At 46.7% G+C, this 17,816-nt stretch overlaps 1 protein-coding gene across 2 annotated transcripts; it reads left to right on the plus strand.

The window, feature by feature from the left end:
• Positions 1–969: 969 nt before the first annotated feature.
• ZNF154 (zinc finger protein 154) lies at positions 970–9,770 on the plus strand. Of its 2 annotated transcripts, XR_012093073.1 has the most exons (4): positions 1,517–1,776; positions 5,708–5,834; positions 7,932–9,479; positions 9,577–9,770. XR_012093073.1 is itself a non-coding variant. In XM_073015838.1 (3 exons), exons 1-3 carry the CDS (start codon positions 1,093–1,095, stop codon positions 9,083–9,085), a joined length of 1,638 nt encoding a protein of 545 aa, XP_072871939.1. In that variant the 5' UTR covers positions 970–1,092. The 2 variants fall into 2 exon arrangements, 1 of the variants encoding a protein (XP_072871939.1); XM_073015838.1 differs by lacking the exons at positions 1,517–1,776; positions 9,577–9,770 and adding an exon at positions 970–1,449 and having other exon boundaries at positions 7,932–9,085.
• The last annotated feature ends 8,046 nt before the right edge of the window (positions 9,771–17,816 follow it).

A 17,816-nucleotide genomic window follows, 5' to 3' on the forward strand; every position in this document is an offset into this window, starting at 1 on the left:
ACCTGACCAACAGTGCACAGACTGACTTCAGTGCTTCCGAGTGCATACATTTGAAATGTAATATGATAGAGGCTGGGTGCGGTGGCTTATGCCTGTAATCCCAGCACTTTGAGAGACCCAGGCGGGCCGGGCGCGGTGGCTCACGCCTGTAATCCCAGCACTTTGGGAGGCCGAGATGGGCGGATCACGAGGTCAGGAGATCAAGACCATCCTGGCTAACAAGGTGAAACCCTGTCTCTACTAAAAATACAAAAAAAAAAAAAAAAAAAAAAAAGGCCGGGCCTAATGGCTGGCGCCTGTAGTCCCAGCTACTGGGGAGGCTGAGGCTGGAGAATGGCGTGAACCCGGGAGGCGGAGCTTGCAGTGAGCCGAGATTGTGCCACTGCACTCCAGCCTGGGCGACAGAGCAAGACTCCGTCTCAAAAAAAAAAAAAAAAAGGAGAGAGACCGAGGCGAGTAGATCACCTGGGGTCAGGAGTTTGGGACCACCATAGTGAAACCCCATCTCTACTAAAAATACAAAAAATTAGCCTACAGTGGTGGTGTGCGCCTATGGTCCCAGTTACTTGGAAGGCTGAGGCACGACAATCGCTTGAACCCGGGCGGCGGAAGTTGCAGTGATCCCAGATGGTGCCGCTGCACTCCAGGCTCGGGGGCAGAGGGAAACTTTGTCTAAAAAAAAAGAAAAAGTAAAAGAAAACAAAAAGTAATAGGCTGGGCGCGGTGGCTCAAGCCTGTAATCCCAGCACTTTGGGAGGCCGAGACGGGCGGATCACGAGGTCAGGAGATCGAGACCATCCTGGCTAACACGGTGAAACCCCGTCTCTACTAAAAAATACAAAAAAAAAAAAAAACTAGCCGGGCGAGGTGGCGGGCGCCTGTGGTCCCAGCTACTGGGGAGGCTGAGGCAGGAGAATGGCGTAAACCCGGGAGGCGGAGCTTGCAGTGAGCTGAGATCCGGCCACTGCACTCCAGCCTGGGCGACAGAGCGAGACTCCGTCTCAAAAAAAAAAAAAAAAGAAAGAAAAAGTAATAAACTTAATATGGTAATGTTTATTAGCTTCCCTATTAGTAGATATATTTCGTGTCTGAATGGCTCTATGGAATGATTTGCATATTTGGATTGGCAGCCTTAGGGAGCGTCTGATAATGATTTTAGCCTCTGGGAGCCTGCTGAACTTTACGAAGTTTGAAATAATATTCCCCAAACACTTGGGTGATCAGTTGCAGATGGCACCTCTGATACGCTGTCTGATTACGACCCATTTAACAAAGGGCGAAGCCCCTCCACTGCCCGAGGACCTGGATAAGCCATTTCTCATCGCCCAGCGCCCTGGAGCTTCGCTTTTACTCCAAGAGGCTGGTGCAAAGGGTCCCCAGCCCCGACCTCGGGAATCTGTGGAAACTACATTACACAGAATGCTCTGCGTTGAACGCCACGCTAAGCCGGTAAGAACTCAGAAGACCGACTTTCCACGAGAGTCACAAAAAGAAAGGGAGGGACTTTTGGGGGGGGGGTCCTCTTCGTGGCGGCCATTTTGGCTTCTCTGGGGTGTGTTCACCGGATCAGAGACAGCAGAGCGCCGGGTTGGGGCCACGAAGGCGTGAGGGGAGTCGTCGTCCCTGCTGCACGAAAGCGTCTAAGCCTTGCGACGCCGCCCTGGGTGACCCACGTCAGGCCTGTCCCCGGGTCCCTACCCTGGTCGCCCGCCGCTCCCGGCCCAGCTCTCCCCACAGAGTCTGATGGCAGCGGCCGCTCTGAGGGCGCCAGCTCAGGTGAGTGCCGCGTCTCACCGCCTCACACGCCTTCCCCCACCCACTAAAGCCATCAGTGAGGGGCGCCTGCTCGCGTCCCCGCAGCCCAGGGTGGGGCCCTGTTTCTGACACTGCGTGTGACGAGGTGTGGGAGGGCGTGACAGGCGGAGGCACCGGCGCGTGCAAAGGTCGGAGGCGCGACTGAGCCAGGAGAATTCGGAAAGCTGTTTTCTGCAGGGAACGAAGAATATGAGGCGGAGTTACTCCTAGGGTTGTACCTTCCTCGTGAGGACGCTAGAAGCCACGGAGAGTTTTGAACAAAGAAGGGACGCCATTTATGTTAGGTTTTTTTTTTCTTTGAGACGGAGTTTCGCTCTTACCGCCCAGGCTGGAGTGCAATGGCGCGATCTCGGGTCACTGCAACCTCCGACTCCTGGGTTCAAGCGATTCTCCTGCCGCAGCCTCCCCTGCAGCTGGGATTACAAGCCTGCGTCACAACGTCCGGCTACTTTTTTGTATTTTTAGTGGAGACGGGATTTCACCATTTTGGCCAGGCTGGTCTTGAACTCCTGGTCTCAAGTGACCCGCTTGCCTCAGCCTCCCAAAGTGCTGGGATTACAGGCGTGAGCCACCGCGCCCGCCCTATGTTAGGGTTTGAAAACTTTTCCAAAGACTGTTCACAGGAAGGGCAACGATGGGGCGATGAGGACATTGAGATAGTGGGAGGCTGCAACTTTTTTTCATTGCCCTGCAGTTGGCAAGAGGTGACAGCACTGAGGCCGGAAAGTAAAACAGCCAGCCTGAGTTCAGGGCCAGGCAGGGGTACAGGGAGGCTTGAGCCCATCGAGCCTCACCAGGGATGCATTCCCCTTTCGCTGGTTCTCCTAGTTGTAGAAGGGCGTACAGAACTCACATAGGAAGTGGAGAGTGTTCCAGTCCCTGAGTAGCCCCCACCCGCACCCACATGTTGTTGGGATTGTGGTTTTCTAGTATTCTTAAGTGCTGTTACCCCAATCCTGGGTCTGGTGCCCTGGAGAAATTCCAAGCCCAGGGCTCTAAGTCCATGCCAGGGGTTATACTGAGGTGTTCCCATTTTTGGCAGCCAGTGGAAACTTGTGAAAGGTTATCTGTGGCACTGGTATCAGGAGGCGCAAGTGCTTAGTAAAACTAAGCTGAGATTTTTGAGGAAACCATAGATCTCTTTCCTTTTAGCTGGGAACAAAGAGCAGGGGGAAAGGAGTCAGGACTGCAGTGGCTGCCTGAAAAGCTGGGTACCTATTCTGGAGGTAATAGGAGGTATGGGTTAAAAGAGGGAGGTGATCTTGCTAAAGTCCTAACAGGGTCCATCCTGTTAGCGTGGAGAGCAGACTGTAGGGTTGAGGGAGGAGGAAAGAAGATCACAGTGGAAGAATCAATGATTCTGGTCCATTACCAGTCCAGGGTAATGGACCAGAATCATTGATTAGATGTGTTGCATTCTGGATGCAAATTTTTAAAGGGGGCAACTAAATTTTCTGATGTAGACAGCGAGGGAGTGAAACAGGATTCAGCGATGACCCCACAGTTCTTCAACTGAGATGGAGAAGTTGGTATTAACAGTAATATTCACTGGAGACAACAGGAGCTTTATTTGGTCATGTAAGAGTTTGAGATGTTTCAGAGACATTAAGTAGGCATTAAGTAGGTGGGTGAACACCCAGGTCTGGAAATCTGGGGAGTGCTTCAGAATGGAGACATCCAAAATATGGTGGTTATTGTGTGGACTAAGGTGAGTGAGCTGCGGATTACATTTAGAAGGGTTAATCTTTTTTTTTTTTTTTTTGAGATGGAGTGTTGCTCTTGTTGCCCAGGCTGGAGTGCAATGGTGTGATCTTGGCTCACTACAACCTCCGCCTCCCAGGTTCAAGCAATTCTCCTGCCTCAGCCTCCCATGTAGGTGGGATTACAGGCATGCGCCACCACACCCGACTAATTTTGTATTTATTTAGTAGAGATGGGATTTCTCCATGTTGGTCAGGCTAGTCTCAAACTCCTGACCTCAGGTGATCCACCCGCCTCAGCCACCCAGAGTTCTGGAATTACAGGCATGAGCCACCGCATCCAGCCTAGAATGGTTATCTTTAGGCATGGTGGTACAGGTTATTTGGTCAGCAAGGGCAGAGTGGGGGCTAAAGACCAACCAAGCCTTTTGGTTGGGTAAGTGGGTGATGTTCTTGGGCTTTCTAAACAGAGGTAAGGGAGGTTAGTGGCTATGGAGGTAGGGTGTTTGGAGAGGATAGTTGGGCAGGTGGCATATGCTTTCAAGGAAAGAGTGGATGTAAGGTGAATGCAGAGGCATAGGTGTATTTGAGGCAAATGGCTGTCCTTTTTTCCTTAGTGCTTATTCAGCATTCTGTGGAATCATCAGGATTTTTTGATAACTTTGATGGGGCCGGGAGTGTTTAATTCAACCTGGAGGATAAGGCCAGGTGCCAATGTGGTCATCTATGATAGTCACTTGGCCTCGGGCAGGTGATCAGTGGAGCTAGTCTTTGAGTGTTAAGTGGACAGAAGAAGGTTGTCACTGCCGAGGGGATAGCAAGTACATCACAGAAGTGTAATACGGCCATGGTTGTCTGAGATGCACATGTGGTTCTGTGTGGCCTAAGTCTGAGGCAAAAAATGGAGCCAGCCAGGGAGCCTTCATAGGATTTGGGGCTGCTACCACTAGTGGATGCCCTGGGAGATCTAGGGTAGTATTAGATCCTAGTTTGAATTTGTCAAGCATATCCTCGATGCTGTGTGCTAAGTTATGGTGTAAAGTCTAAAATTAAGGCCCAGTATGACCTCTGGTAAAATCAGGGTGACATCAAATGGCCTGAGTACAAGTTTCCCTCCCTACCCTTCTCCCAGACAGACAACTCTTTTTATCAAGGGACCAGGCACAGTTTCTGCCTATCACTTTGTAGCAGATTTCAGCTCCCTACCAGGCCATGGAGTTTTCCAAAGAAGCCCATTGTGGGAACCAGGGGCACTTGATCTTTTTGTTTTCAAAGTGCTTGCATTCCACAGCTTTTGGTTATTCACTTTTTTTCTGGACTAGACCCCCATGTGACCCTGTGTGGTACATGTTGTCCTCATCTCCCAGGTTCTATGGACATATGATTAATAAACTGTTGTATCATCTTTTTTTCTTTTTTTGAGACGGAGTCTCGCTCTGTCGCCCAGACTGGAGTGCAGTTTCACAATCTCGGCTCACTGCAACCTCTGCCTCCCAGGTTCAAGCAATTCTCCTGCCTCAGCCTCCCAAGTAGCTGGGATTACAGGCACCCACCACCACGCCCAGCTAATTTTTGTATTTTTAGTAGAGATAGGTTTCACCATATTGGTCAGGCTGGTCTTGAACTCCTGACCTCGTGATCCGCCCACCTCGGCCTCCCAAAGTGCTGGGATTACAGGCGTGAGCCACCGTGCCCTGCTGCTGTATCATCTTTCTAGTGTCAGGTAATGTGTATTTGGCCATATCCATAACCCTAGTGTGGCAATCCTGCCTTCACTAATGGGGTAAAGAGGAAGAGATTAAAACAGTGACATGGGGGGTAAGAACAGGGAGATGCCTATGGTGTGGGCAGTGAGGTGGCAGCCCTGGGTTTGGGGCTGTGGTGTCTGGAGATAGGAGGGATGTGTATTCTGAAGAATGATGTGCATCTGGAGAGGCAGTAAGTGACAGCTGCAGGGCCCTGGTATTGAGACTTAGATGACCTTGGACATTCCAGGGGATTTCATGATGTGATAGTATGGATCCTTCCATGCCAGGCCCCCAGCTTAGACACCTATTTATCCATGTGCTGGTTTCTCCTCTCAGCTGGGGAGCTTGGGAAGAGAATGGGCATGGGGTAAAGATGTGGGGGTATGCATTGTGGGTCCTTGGGATAGGGGCTCTTGGTGGTTTCATCTGTTCCCATTGTGGCAGGGCACTGTGACCTTTGAAGATGTGGCCATACACTTCTCCTGGGAGGAATGGGGTCTCCTTGATGAGGCTCAAAGATGCCTGTACCGTGATGTGATGCTGGAGAACTTGGCTCTTTTAACCTCCCTAGGTAAGGTTCTTTTACCCATTCCTGTGCCCTTAGCTAGTCTGTGCCCTTCCTCTTTTCCCTATCGGCAGGTCTGTCCTTCTCATGACAAGACTATGGGCTCTGCTTCTTTCTCAGTTCCCTGCATAGTTCTGTCATTGGTAAGACTAATGTGTAAGACTAAGGTGTGCATACTGTCTTCTCCTCTCCTTGAGGAGCCCCCATACCTGTCTCCCCACAGCCTCACAGGGAAGGATGCAGAGTCTGCAGTCTTGCAGTCACCCAAGTGCATCCCACCTTGATTGTCCCCTCCATATCTGGGTGACTTTTTCCAGATCTGAGGATCCTGTGTGCCCCAGCTACTACTTCCATCCCATAGCTGGCATTTCATTATGCCTGCCTATGCCAGGGGTTATTGTCACTGACATGGTCACTACTTATGTAGACCATGGACTCTTCTTAGAAAGTATTCCTCTGAAATTTTCTTTGAAGTATTTGTGTGTGTTTGTGTTTTTCCTGTGGGCTGTCATGTGCTGAGTTTTCTGTGGGACAGTGCAGGCTGCTCTTCTGTTCTTTCTTCCCTTAGTATTTACATTATCCAGATGCCGTATCATAGCAGCCACCTATTCTGTTTGGCGAGCATTTTGGTGCCAATGCCAGTGGTCACAGCTCACTTCCGGTTTCCCTTCACCATTCTTGACATTTTGCTGACATGTCAGCTCTACTCATGTCAGCTCTACTACTTGTCACTTCTGCTGTTAACATCCAGCCTGGGGCTAATCCTCACATCTCTGGACTCCATATTTTACCTGTTTTTCTCATTGCTACATCTGCAGTTCTTTCCAATGTTAGTTTCTACATAGTGTGTCATGAGGTATGCACATACTCTTTTTTTGTTTGTTTTTTGAGATGGAGTCTCACTCTGTCACCCAGGCTGGATTGCAGTGGCGTGATCTCGGCTTACTGCAACCTCTGCCTCCCAGGTTCAAGCGATTCTCCTGCCTCAGCCTCCTGAGTAGCTGGGATTACAGGCGCCTGCCACTGCACCCAGCTAATTTTTGTATTTTTTTAGAGATGGGGTTTCACCATCTTGGCCAAGTTAATCTTGAACTCCTGACCTTGTGATCCACCCGCCTTGGCCTCCCAAAGTGCTGGGATTACAGGTGTGAGCCACTGCGCCCGTCCTTGCACATACTCTTAAATAGTCCTCGAAGGCCAGCTGCTGCGTTGCAGTCGTATTTCCTTGGGCTTGCATATACTATTCTACATAGCACTCAAGTGTCACCAGCAGATAAGCTTCTGCAAAAGTTGTTTGCAGAGGATTTAGTATTAGACCCTGCCTCTCTCTTTGTGATACCTCATGGTTGTGGCCTTACCTCTTGAGTTCTCCCACATTCTTGTAATCTTTTTTTTTTTTTTTTTTGAGACGGAGTCTCCTTCTGTCACCCAGGCTGGAGTGCAGTGGTGCAATCTTGGCTTGCTGTAACCTCCGCCTCCTGGGTTCAAGCGATTCTCCTGCCTCAGCCTCCCAAGTAGCTGGGACTACAGGCACCCACCACCACGCCAGGGTAATTTTTGTATTTTTAGTAGAGACGGGGTTTCATCATATTGGCCAGACTGGTCTCAAACTCCTGACTTTGTTTATCTGCCTGCCTTGGCCTCTCAAAGTGCTAGGATTACAGGCATGAGCCACTGCACCCAGCCCATTCTTGTAATCTTTATAGCCTAGATTGCTATGCAGCCCCATCTGCAGCCCGAACCCAACTCTACTGTCATGCAAACAATCCCATGGACTTGTTCCTGAGTTTGTCATACACACACTTGTACAGGGGCTGCCCCCTCCCACCATAGTTAATGTGCACTTCACTAGCATTTCTTGCTTTTAGGTTTTTGGCATAGAGTGGTGGATGAGGAGGCACCTTCTGAGCAGAGCATTTCTTTAGAAGGAGTGACCCAACTCAGGACTTCCAAGGCAGGTCTTTCTCCCCAGAAGGCCCCCCCGTGAGACATGTAGCTTGGTCTTGAGAGACATTTTGCTCTTGGCTGGGTCCGAGGGGACACATCATAGGCAGAAATTATATAGGGGTGGGGCATGTGAGAAGTAATTGTATTTCATTGCAGATGTTCATCACCGGAAGCAGCACCTTGGAGAAAAACATTTCAGAAGCAATGTGGGCAGAGCCTTGTTTGTGAAGACCTGCACATTCCATGTGTCAGGGGAGCCTTCCACCTGCAGAGAAGCTGGGAAGGACTTCCTGGCCAAGTTGGGATTTCTCCATCAACAGGCCACTCACACTGGGGAGCAATCAAATAGCAGAAGCGACGGTGGGGCCGTCAGTCACAGAAGAAAAACTCATTACAACTGTGGAGAGTACACAAGAGCATTCAGCCGTAAACACACACTTGTTCAGCAGCAGAGAACGCTCACTACAGAAAGATGTTACATATGCAGTGAGTGCGGGAAATCCTTTAGCAAAAGCTACAGCCTCAATGACCATTGGAGAGTTCACACTGGAGAAAAGCCTTATGAATGTGGAGTGTGTGGGAAGTCGTTTAGGCAAAGCTCTAGTCTCATTCAGCACCGGAGAGTTCACACTGCAGTACGACCTCATGAATGTGATGAATGTGGAAAATTATTTAGCAACAAGTCTAACCTCATTAAACATCGGAGAGTTCACACTGGGGAAAGGCCATATGAGTGCAGTGAATGTGGGAAATCCTTTAGCCAAAGGTCTGCACTCCTTCAACATCGGGGAGTTCACACTGGGGACAGGCCTTATAAGTGCAGTGAATGTGGGAAGTTCTTTACATATCATTCCAGTCTCATAAAGCACCAGAAAGTCCATAGTGGATCCAGGCCTTATGAGTGCAGCGAATGTGGAAAGTCATTTAGCCAAAACTCTAGCCTCATTGAACACCATAGAGTTCACACTGGAGAAAGGCCTTATAAGTGCAGCGAATGTGGGAAATCCTTTAGCCAAAGGTCTGCGCTCCTTCAACATCGGGGAGTTCACACTGGGGAGAGGCCTTATGAGTGCAGTGAATGTGGGAAGTTCTTTCCCTACAGCTCCAGTCTCCGAAAACACCAGAGAGTTCACACTGGATCAAGACCCTATGAGTGCAGTGAATGTGGGAAATCCTTTACTCAAAATTCCGGCCTCATTAAGCACAGAAGGGTTCACACTGGGGAGAAGCCTTATGAGTGCACTGAATGTGGGAAATCCTTTAGCCATAACTCCAGCCTTATTAAACATCAGAGAATTCATAGTCGATAAAAGCCTTGAGTGGTAAATGTGGAAAATCTGTTAGCACCCTGGAGAAAGTCCTTGAGTACACAGTGAATGTGAGAAAGCTTCAGCTGAAGGCCGTATCTCATTGAGTGCCACAGAATGCACAAGGGAAAGACACCTTTGATATGTAGGGATGTCCAGTTGATATAACAGTTCTGAAGGAGATCCCTTATGAGGGAGGCATCAGCCTGAATTAAACATCCTCTATCTGAACATCTGCATAAATTCCAGGTATGTGGGAACTGCATTGCACCTTTTGCCCTGCCCAGGGCCCATGTCAGATGTTATGTCTGCTGATACTGTAGTGGAAGCCATTTTACCTCTACCACCTGGCAGGTGACCACCAGTGTGCACCACTCACCCACCCCAGTGTATTCAGGTAAGTGAACCTTGGTGTTCTCCCATTCATGGGAGGAATTTGTAAATAGCCTAAGCATTTATTCCTTTCTTTTTTGTTTCCCTTTCTGATGAGTTAGGCCATGGACCTGACCCGGTTTGGCCCAGAGGACTCTGCTGGTGACCTGAAAAGAGAGACTACATATTTCAGGATATTGTTGGTGTCACATGACTCTTGATAGAGTTTTCCAGCCTCCAAATCACCAACTGTGAGAACCACCTGCCTCTTACTGCCTTGGTTTGTACAATAATAAAGGCCTTATTAATCTTGGGGGTTCTAGTCACTGTATGGGTTCTGCTAACATGAAGGGGTGAATAGCTTTTTTTGGAGATTCCCATTGTGTAGCTCAACAGAGACAGGGACAGTAGGATGGCAGAATATAGCTCTCTCTCTAGTTTGAGCCTAGTTTTCATTGCTATTCAAGGCCTCCAAGAAAAAACTACAGGGTATTGTCCTAATTTATATCCTGGATGCCATAGAGGTCAGCCTGAGTAGGCAGCAGTTACTATGACATCCTTTGGTGCTTCTGAAAGCAACATGAAATTGTTCTCTTGTTCACAAGGAATATTGCATTGTGTTCAGTGCTAGTGGGGGAAATCTGTTCCCCAGGTCCTGTATGCCTTGATATCCTGAATTCCATAGGGTAGCACCACAGGTGGTAAGATTATAGTAGGAATTGTAATTGTTTTAGAAGTACAGGTGAAAATAACTAACCATACAAATGAGTGTTTTATTTTGTTTTTGTGTTTGTTTTTTTGAAATGGAGTCTCACTCTGTTGCCCAGGCTGGAGTGTAGTGGCGCAATCTCGGCTCACTACATCCTCCACCCACCGGGTTCAAGCAGTTCTCCTCCTCAGTCTCCCAAGTAGCTGGGACTACAGGCACCCGCTACCATGCCTGGCTAATTTTCTTATTTTTAGTAGAGACGGGGGTCTCACCATGTTGCCCAGGCTGTTTTCGAACTCTTGACCTCGTGATCTACCTGGCTCGGCCTCCCAAAGTGCTGGGATTACAGGTGTGAGCCACTGCACCTGGCCTTTTTTTTTTTTTTGAGACAGAGTTTGGCTCTTGTTGCCCAGGCTGGAGTGCAGTGGCACGATCTTGGCTCACTGCAACCTTGGCCTCCCGGGTTCAAGCGATTCTCCTGCCTCAGCCTCCTGAGTAGCTGGGACTACAGGTGCGTGACACCACGCCCAGCTAATTTTGTATTTTTAGTAGAGATGGGGTTTTTCCAGTTGGTCAAGCTGGTCTCAAACTCCCGACCTCAGGTGATTCGCCCGCCTCAGACACCCAAAGTGCTGGGATTACAGGCGTGAGCTACCATGCCTGGCTGAGTGTGTGTTTCTTATAGCAGTAGTGTATTAGTCTGTTTTCACACTGTTATTAAGAACCACCTGAGGCTGGGTAATTTATAAAGGAAATAGGTTTAATTGACTCAGAGTTCTGCATGGCTGGAGAGGCCTCACAAAACTTACAATCATGGCAGAAGGGGTAACAGGCACCTTCTTCACAGGGTGGCAGGAGAGAGAGCGAAGTAGCAACTTCCAAACCCTTATAAAACCATCAAATCTTGTGAAAACTCACTATCATGAGAACAGCACGGGGGAACTGGCCCCCATGATCCAATCACCTTCCTCCTTTGACATGTGGGGATTACAGGTCCCTCCCTTAACACATGAGAATTACAATTCGAGATGAGATTTGGGTGGGGACACAGAGCCAAACCATATCAAACAGCTTGCAATTTTACTCAATGTAATAGTCCTACTGTATGTAAATACTTTTTACCTACTGGGTATAAAAAGATACTCACCAAATGGATGCAGTACATGTGCTAAAGTTGAAAAGTGTGAAAATAGTAAGAAGTAGTGAATAAGAGCCTCGGTTGAGAATCTATTATGGGCAAGACAAGACACACTCCATATTACTCAGAAGCTCAAAGGATGTGCATGTGTGTTTTAAATATCACAATATGGCATGGTAAGTGCATTCTTTCTTTAAACCGCGTCTTTTGTATCTCAGGGTCTTTGTGTTTAACCATTCACCATAAAAGTTTATCATGACTGCACAGTGGTTAATATCAGATTCTGGTCATGTTACCTGGGTTTAAATCCCAATTCCACTGCCTCAAGTTTCCTCATCTGAGAAATCGTGACAATAATAGCTCTTATTTCACAGTGTTATTATTAAGATTAAAATAGTTATGGCAGGTAAAAATCTCATAACATTGCCTGGTATCTTCAAAAGCATGCATTTTAAATCTGTTAGTTTCAGCAGTATGATCATATTTCATGGCTGGTTCCCCATCATTCTGGTAAACTCAAATGCCATGTCCTTTGAGGTTTCCCTCCACCAGTCACACTCTGTTCTGTTTCACTTTCTAGTACATTTATAACTACTGGATACACTTGTTTTCTTCCCCCTCACTAGAATGTACACTCAACATTGTTTGTATAGTTTTCTTGACTGAATTGGGTGAAGTTCTGCAACGTAGATATTGGCAGTTGAAGCTGAGATGCCAATTCATAATGTTTTTCATTCAGTATTTTTGACGTGGCTTTTTTTTTTTTTTTCCCCAATGGATTCTATTTCTTCTATCCTCAGGGACCTTTATCTAATATATACATTTTTATTTACGTTAATCTCCTCTGTTACTTCTCCTTAAGTAAACATCACTTTCCTTTCCCCTATTCTAACAATAATAATCTCTGATCATTTTGTGGGCAACTCAGCAGTCAAACTCACCATGCTTTGCTGTCTAGAAAAATTACATTACAGATTTAATGCTCCCTACACACTTTCTGACAAATGTCAGTACTTAGAGATGCTAGTCTTTCCCATATTTGCACTTAAGAAAAAAAGTGCTTCAAAAAAATGTAAAAGGACACCCCTTCCTTTTGTGTCACGTGATTGTACCAGGGTTACTATAAAGTGCTTTTAACTCATGATGTCTCCACAAAGGAGAATTTAGTCTTCATTATTCAGTAGGAGAATGTATGAACGAAAGTCTAGCATTTCTCCTGTATGGGGGAAACAGTTATTTGAAGATTTGGAAAAATAGGAACCATCATCCTTTTGGGTATGGGTTCCCAATTTGACTGCCATTAAATTGACAGTATAAACCAGTATTAAATTAATATTTACTGATGTTTATCTTTGTTATCTGCTTATGTTGTTCTTCATTCCTTCACACAATTCTGTATTTCCCTCTCACACCATTTCTTTCTGCCCAAAGACTTCCCTTTATTATTCTGTTAGAGTAGATTTGCTAGCTATAGATTCTTTTTTTTTCCTCTGAAGATATGTTTACCTGTCATTCATTTTTGAAGAACATTTAAGGTAGGCATAATATTCCAGGTTGAGAATGGTGTTCTTTCACAGCACATGAAAGTTATCCTTCCATTGCCATCTGGCTCCTATCATTTCTTTCGAGGAATAAGCTCAAATTATTGCTCTTTTGAAAGCAGTGTGTTTATCCTCAGCCCTGGCCAGCTTTAATATTTTGTCCTTGGCTTTGTTTCTTGGAAGTCTTGCTAACTAAAATACGTATGTATGTGGTTTTCTTCATATTATCTCTGAGATATGCAGAGTTTTATACCTTTTACCAATTTTTGAAAATTTTCTGGGATTATCTAAACAGATATTGCTTCTGTCTCAGTTTTGCCTCTCTTTCCAGAACACACTTTTTGGTAGTATTCTGTTTTTTGGGGGTTTTTTTCTGTTTCAGTTTGGATATTTTCACATCTTTGGGCCTTGTGGCCCCGTAGGACCTCCTGGCTGGGACAGCCAGGTTGGAAGCTGGTTGGGCCAGGAGCCCAGTGGTATGATAAGCAAAGTACATGGGGTGGGTGAGGGAGACCCGCAGCCCTTGAAAATGGGGTCTGAGCTGTAAATATCTCCATTCCCCTCTCCCCATTGGTCCCCATTCCCAAAGGAATCTCCCCTCCCCTCATGAGTTGAGGGCAATCACAACCCTAACAGCTGCCCACCACCACAACAGTGGCTATGCATGAAGCCCTCTCTGACCCATGCTCTGTAAACCTCAGCTCTGTACATCATCTTCATGGCCCCTGGATGGGTCCACTCATTATCTCCATCTTGCACAGGAGTAGAAAGCCCCCAAGAGTGTGTCGCTTCCTTATAAACCCATGGAGAGAAATAGGGAATCCTGGATTCAAACCCAGACTGCAGGACCCAGGGTCTTGGGGAATCCAGCTCCACTACCTTTCTATTCTGTCTGTGCTTGGTGCCAGACCCCATTTCCCTTTGACTCTTCTGAGAGCCCTTCTCAGGCTCCCCACAGCACTGTGCACACTTCCCTGGATGCTGGCAATCAAGACTACTATTTTCTTTTGTTTGTTTTTTTGAGATGGAGTCTCCCTCTGTCACCCAGGCTGGAGTGCAATGGTGCAATTTTGGCTTAATGCAACTTCTGCCTCCCGGGTTTAAGCGACTCTCCTGCCTCAGCCTCCTGAGTAGCTGAGATTACAGGTGCGCGCCACCATACCCAGCTAATTTTTGTATTTTTAGTAGAGATGGGGTTTCACCATGTTGGTCAGGCTGGTCTCGAACTCCTGACCTCGTGATCCACCCGCCTCAGCCTCCCAAAGTGCAGGGATTACAGGCGTGAGCTACCACACCTGGCCAAGACTACTGTTTTCATGTGGAGCTAATATTGACTAGCTTCCTAAGGATTACCTCATTTACTTATTCCTCCTTCCCCCCAAAAAGAGTAGAGAGGAATGATCATTCCTGTCTCTTAATGTATCTGCAGTTCAGAGAGGGCAAGCAACATCCATACATGACCACGGCTGCCAAGTGTGAGAAAATATTTTAAATAGCTCATTTTCAAGGCATGATAAATCTAAGGACTGACAGCCAGCCTGCAAATGTAACAAACCGCATGGCTCATGCACCTAGAAGGTCACAATAGGTGCACAGAATGTAGAGGAGGGTTCGGGACATAAAAGGGAAGAAAGTTTCATTATTGGAAATAAAAACTTAAGCAGGGAAGGGGACCAGGGTTTAACCTTATAAGGGGGATAATGAAACTTAGATGACATCTGGGAAGATTGTAACCCCATAGTACTTGACCAGTGAGTAACTGACAGGAGGGACTTGAGAGCAAGGAGATAAATTACCTGTTGTGACTACCCTAGATGTGCCTGCCTACACCAGACCCCTTGATCTTGCAAAACTTTTTTTTTTTTTTTTTTTGAGACGGAGTCTCGCTCTGTCGCCCAGGCTGGAGTGCAGTGGCCGGATCTCAGCTCACTGCAAGCTCTGCCTCCTGGGTCTACGCCATTCTCCTGCCTCAGCCTCCCGAGTAGTTGGGACTACAGGCGCCCGCCATCTCGCCCGGCTAGTTTTTTTGTATTTTTTAGTAGAGACGGGGTTTCACAGTGTTAGCCAGGCTGGTCTCGATCTCCTGACCTCGTGATCCGCCCGTCTCGGCCTCCCAAAGTGCTGGGATTACAGGCTTGAGCCACCGCGCCTGGCCCACAAAACTGTTAATGAAAGTCTCACTTTCGCTGTTCTTCATGCCTTTTAGTCCATTCTTTGGGTTTGGGGTGAGTGTGTTTCTCACATAAGCAGCTGAGGTCTACGCTGAACTGGGTTGGCTTGCCTTGGTCCCTTTATTCCTCTGACTGGAAATGCAGGAGACTCTGGGCAGATTCCACTCTGCCAAGTCTGCTAAGCTCAGAACATGAGTAACCACACTGGGACACGGCCACCTGGGGCCTCAAGTCCTTCTCCGCAAACTTGCTTCCCATGGTCAGCATTGCCACTTGCCTGAACACTTCCAACAGGGTCCCTGGTGTCACTCCAAACACATCACTCTCTCACAACCACATGCAATGATTCATTCCTAGGGTCCTTTTGGTCTTCCATCTAAACACCGCCATAGGATGCTTCCTCCACACCATACTGAACTGTCACTCAGTTATCAGTCACTATGCAGACATTGGGAGAGAACAACTGAGAATGTCCAGCATGACCATCATGTCGTTTATCTCTGGCTTTTGCCTCCCAACCCCTCTAGCAGGTGTCCTTAGTCCCAACTGCTCCTCCCCAGCCCTGTGTAAAATCAGTGACTGACAATGAGTACTAATCCCCAAGAGCATTCCTTCTCCCACCTGTACTTGACCAATTACTTCTGAAACTGGCTGAATCTGGGCTGAGCCCTCCTATAAAGCCCATAAACATCATATTCTCCTTCCTAGGTCAAATCTGCTCAGACAAGTGCATTTCCAGGTTGTGCTGGTGTATGAACCAGTTCCCTCATCAGTACATCCTCTAGTACGCAGTGAGGGGTGTAGGGAGTAGTATTACCATATCAGGTTGTGCCTGCCTCTTCACAACTGGCCCATAGAAATACTGCAATTGTGTTTGTGACCCACACATCAGATTTTTTTTTTTTTTCGAGACAGTCTTGCTCTGTTGCCCAGGTTGGAATGCAGTGGCACGATCTCGGCTCACTGTAACCTCTGCCTCCCAGGTTCAAGCGATTCTCCTGCCTCAGCCTCCTGAGTAGCTGGGATTACAGGTGCGCAGCATCACACCCGGCTAATTTTGTATTTTTAGTAGAGATGGGATTGCACCACGTTGGCCAGGCTGGTCTCGATCTCCTGACCTTGTGATCCGCCCGCCTCGGCCTCCCAAAGTGCTGGGATTACCAGCGTGAGCCCCGCACCTGGCCCCACACATCAGATTTTTGGTTGTCCCTAGCACATGTCTGTCCCACAAGTCTCTGTGGAGACTGCTATGGTGTGTCAGTATCTCCATCCCGTCTCACAGGTCCCTTGCGTGTTGTGTACATGACTGTGTTTCAGGTCTGTTATACATCTTTTCTGTTGTGGACATGGCATACACATATGGCTCCAGGCTGTGCTGGGGGGGTGTCAGTTTCCTACATCTGTCAGTGTATGCCACAGATGTGTGTGTATGTTGCTAGGCTGTGCTGTCACCACTGCACACCTGTCTCACAACCAGCACACACAATACCTGTAATGTTTATTTCCAGGCTGCTCATGTGGTAGCAAAGGACACACTGTTTCCAGGTTTGTCACCACCATAAACCTGTCCATTTGGAACAGATCTTAATCACTCATTTCACCAATATCTAGTATACAGGAAATACTGGGGACTGGGGAGCAGAGTGAGTGGTGAACACACTGAACAGAATCTGAGATTTAATAAGCCAAATCAACAATCTGGGAAGTTCTAATGTACAAGCAGTTTAGCAACGTTACATAAATATTAAAGTAGTAAGCAGTACGTATAGGTTAAACTCAAAGACATACCTACTAAACATCAAATATATTTTGGATGCTGATAGCAATCTGTCTTAAGCAGCAGTTGATATGATTCAGTACTGTATATAAAACATTTATAATTTTGTACACATACAGTTTTATTTTGTATATTAATCTTATAGTTAGGAAAGGGTCCTTAAATTTTAGAAATGCAATCTGAAGACTTTATGCCTTTAATGAAATATCTATAATTATAAATCCACATAGGGACAGATGAAACAAGAACAACCATGAATTGCTTGATAGTTAATGCTGAAAAAAAAGAAAAAGAATGACCACAAAATGATAAATCCACCACTGCACTCCAGCCTGGGTGACAGACCCTGTCTCAAAAAAAAAAAAAAAAAAAAAAAAAAAAAGATAAATGATAGAAGACTGGGAAAGGGTTCATCAGGTTTTATAATGATGTCTTCCATTTATAGGCATATTTGAAAATAGCCCCTACAAAGGGCAGAAGGGCAGAATATGTCTTTCTATCATTAATTTATGTTGCGAAGGATAAATTGAATAGGCTGGAAGAAACATTTGGTTTTGGGAATGTAAGACGTATAAAAACATCAAAATATATATTTTAAAAATACACAACTGAATCCCTTCTAAGGTGAAGGATAAAAACCCATACAATTTAAGTTCATTGTATCTCAATAAAACTGTTTAAAAAACAAATATTTAAAACTTGCCACTTCCTGATTATTTTACTGTTTTATTGTCATCTTTACTCTTCTGGCTATCTGTGGATACTCTATCAGTGTATTGCAAACAATACAAAGGTGTGTTACCAGAAAGTCTTCCCAACTCCAGGTTCAGTGACATCAATATGGCAGTTTGAAATTGACCACAGCAGCTGGGTGCAGTGGCTCATGCCTGTAATCCCAGCACTTTGGGAGACCAAGGCGGGAGGATCACATGGTCAGGAGTTTGAGACCAGCCTGGCCAATATGGTGAAACTCCGTCTCTACTAAAAACATAAAAATTAGCCAGGTGTGGTGGTGGGCGCCTGTAG

This window comes from Chlorocebus sabaeus, chromosome 6, assembly GCF_047675955.1.
Source record: "Chlorocebus sabaeus isolate Y175 chromosome 6, mChlSab1.0.hap1, whole genome shotgun sequence".
In the NCBI taxonomy this organism is placed as follows: domain Eukaryota; kingdom Metazoa; phylum Chordata; class Mammalia; order Primates; family Cercopithecidae; genus Chlorocebus; species Chlorocebus sabaeus.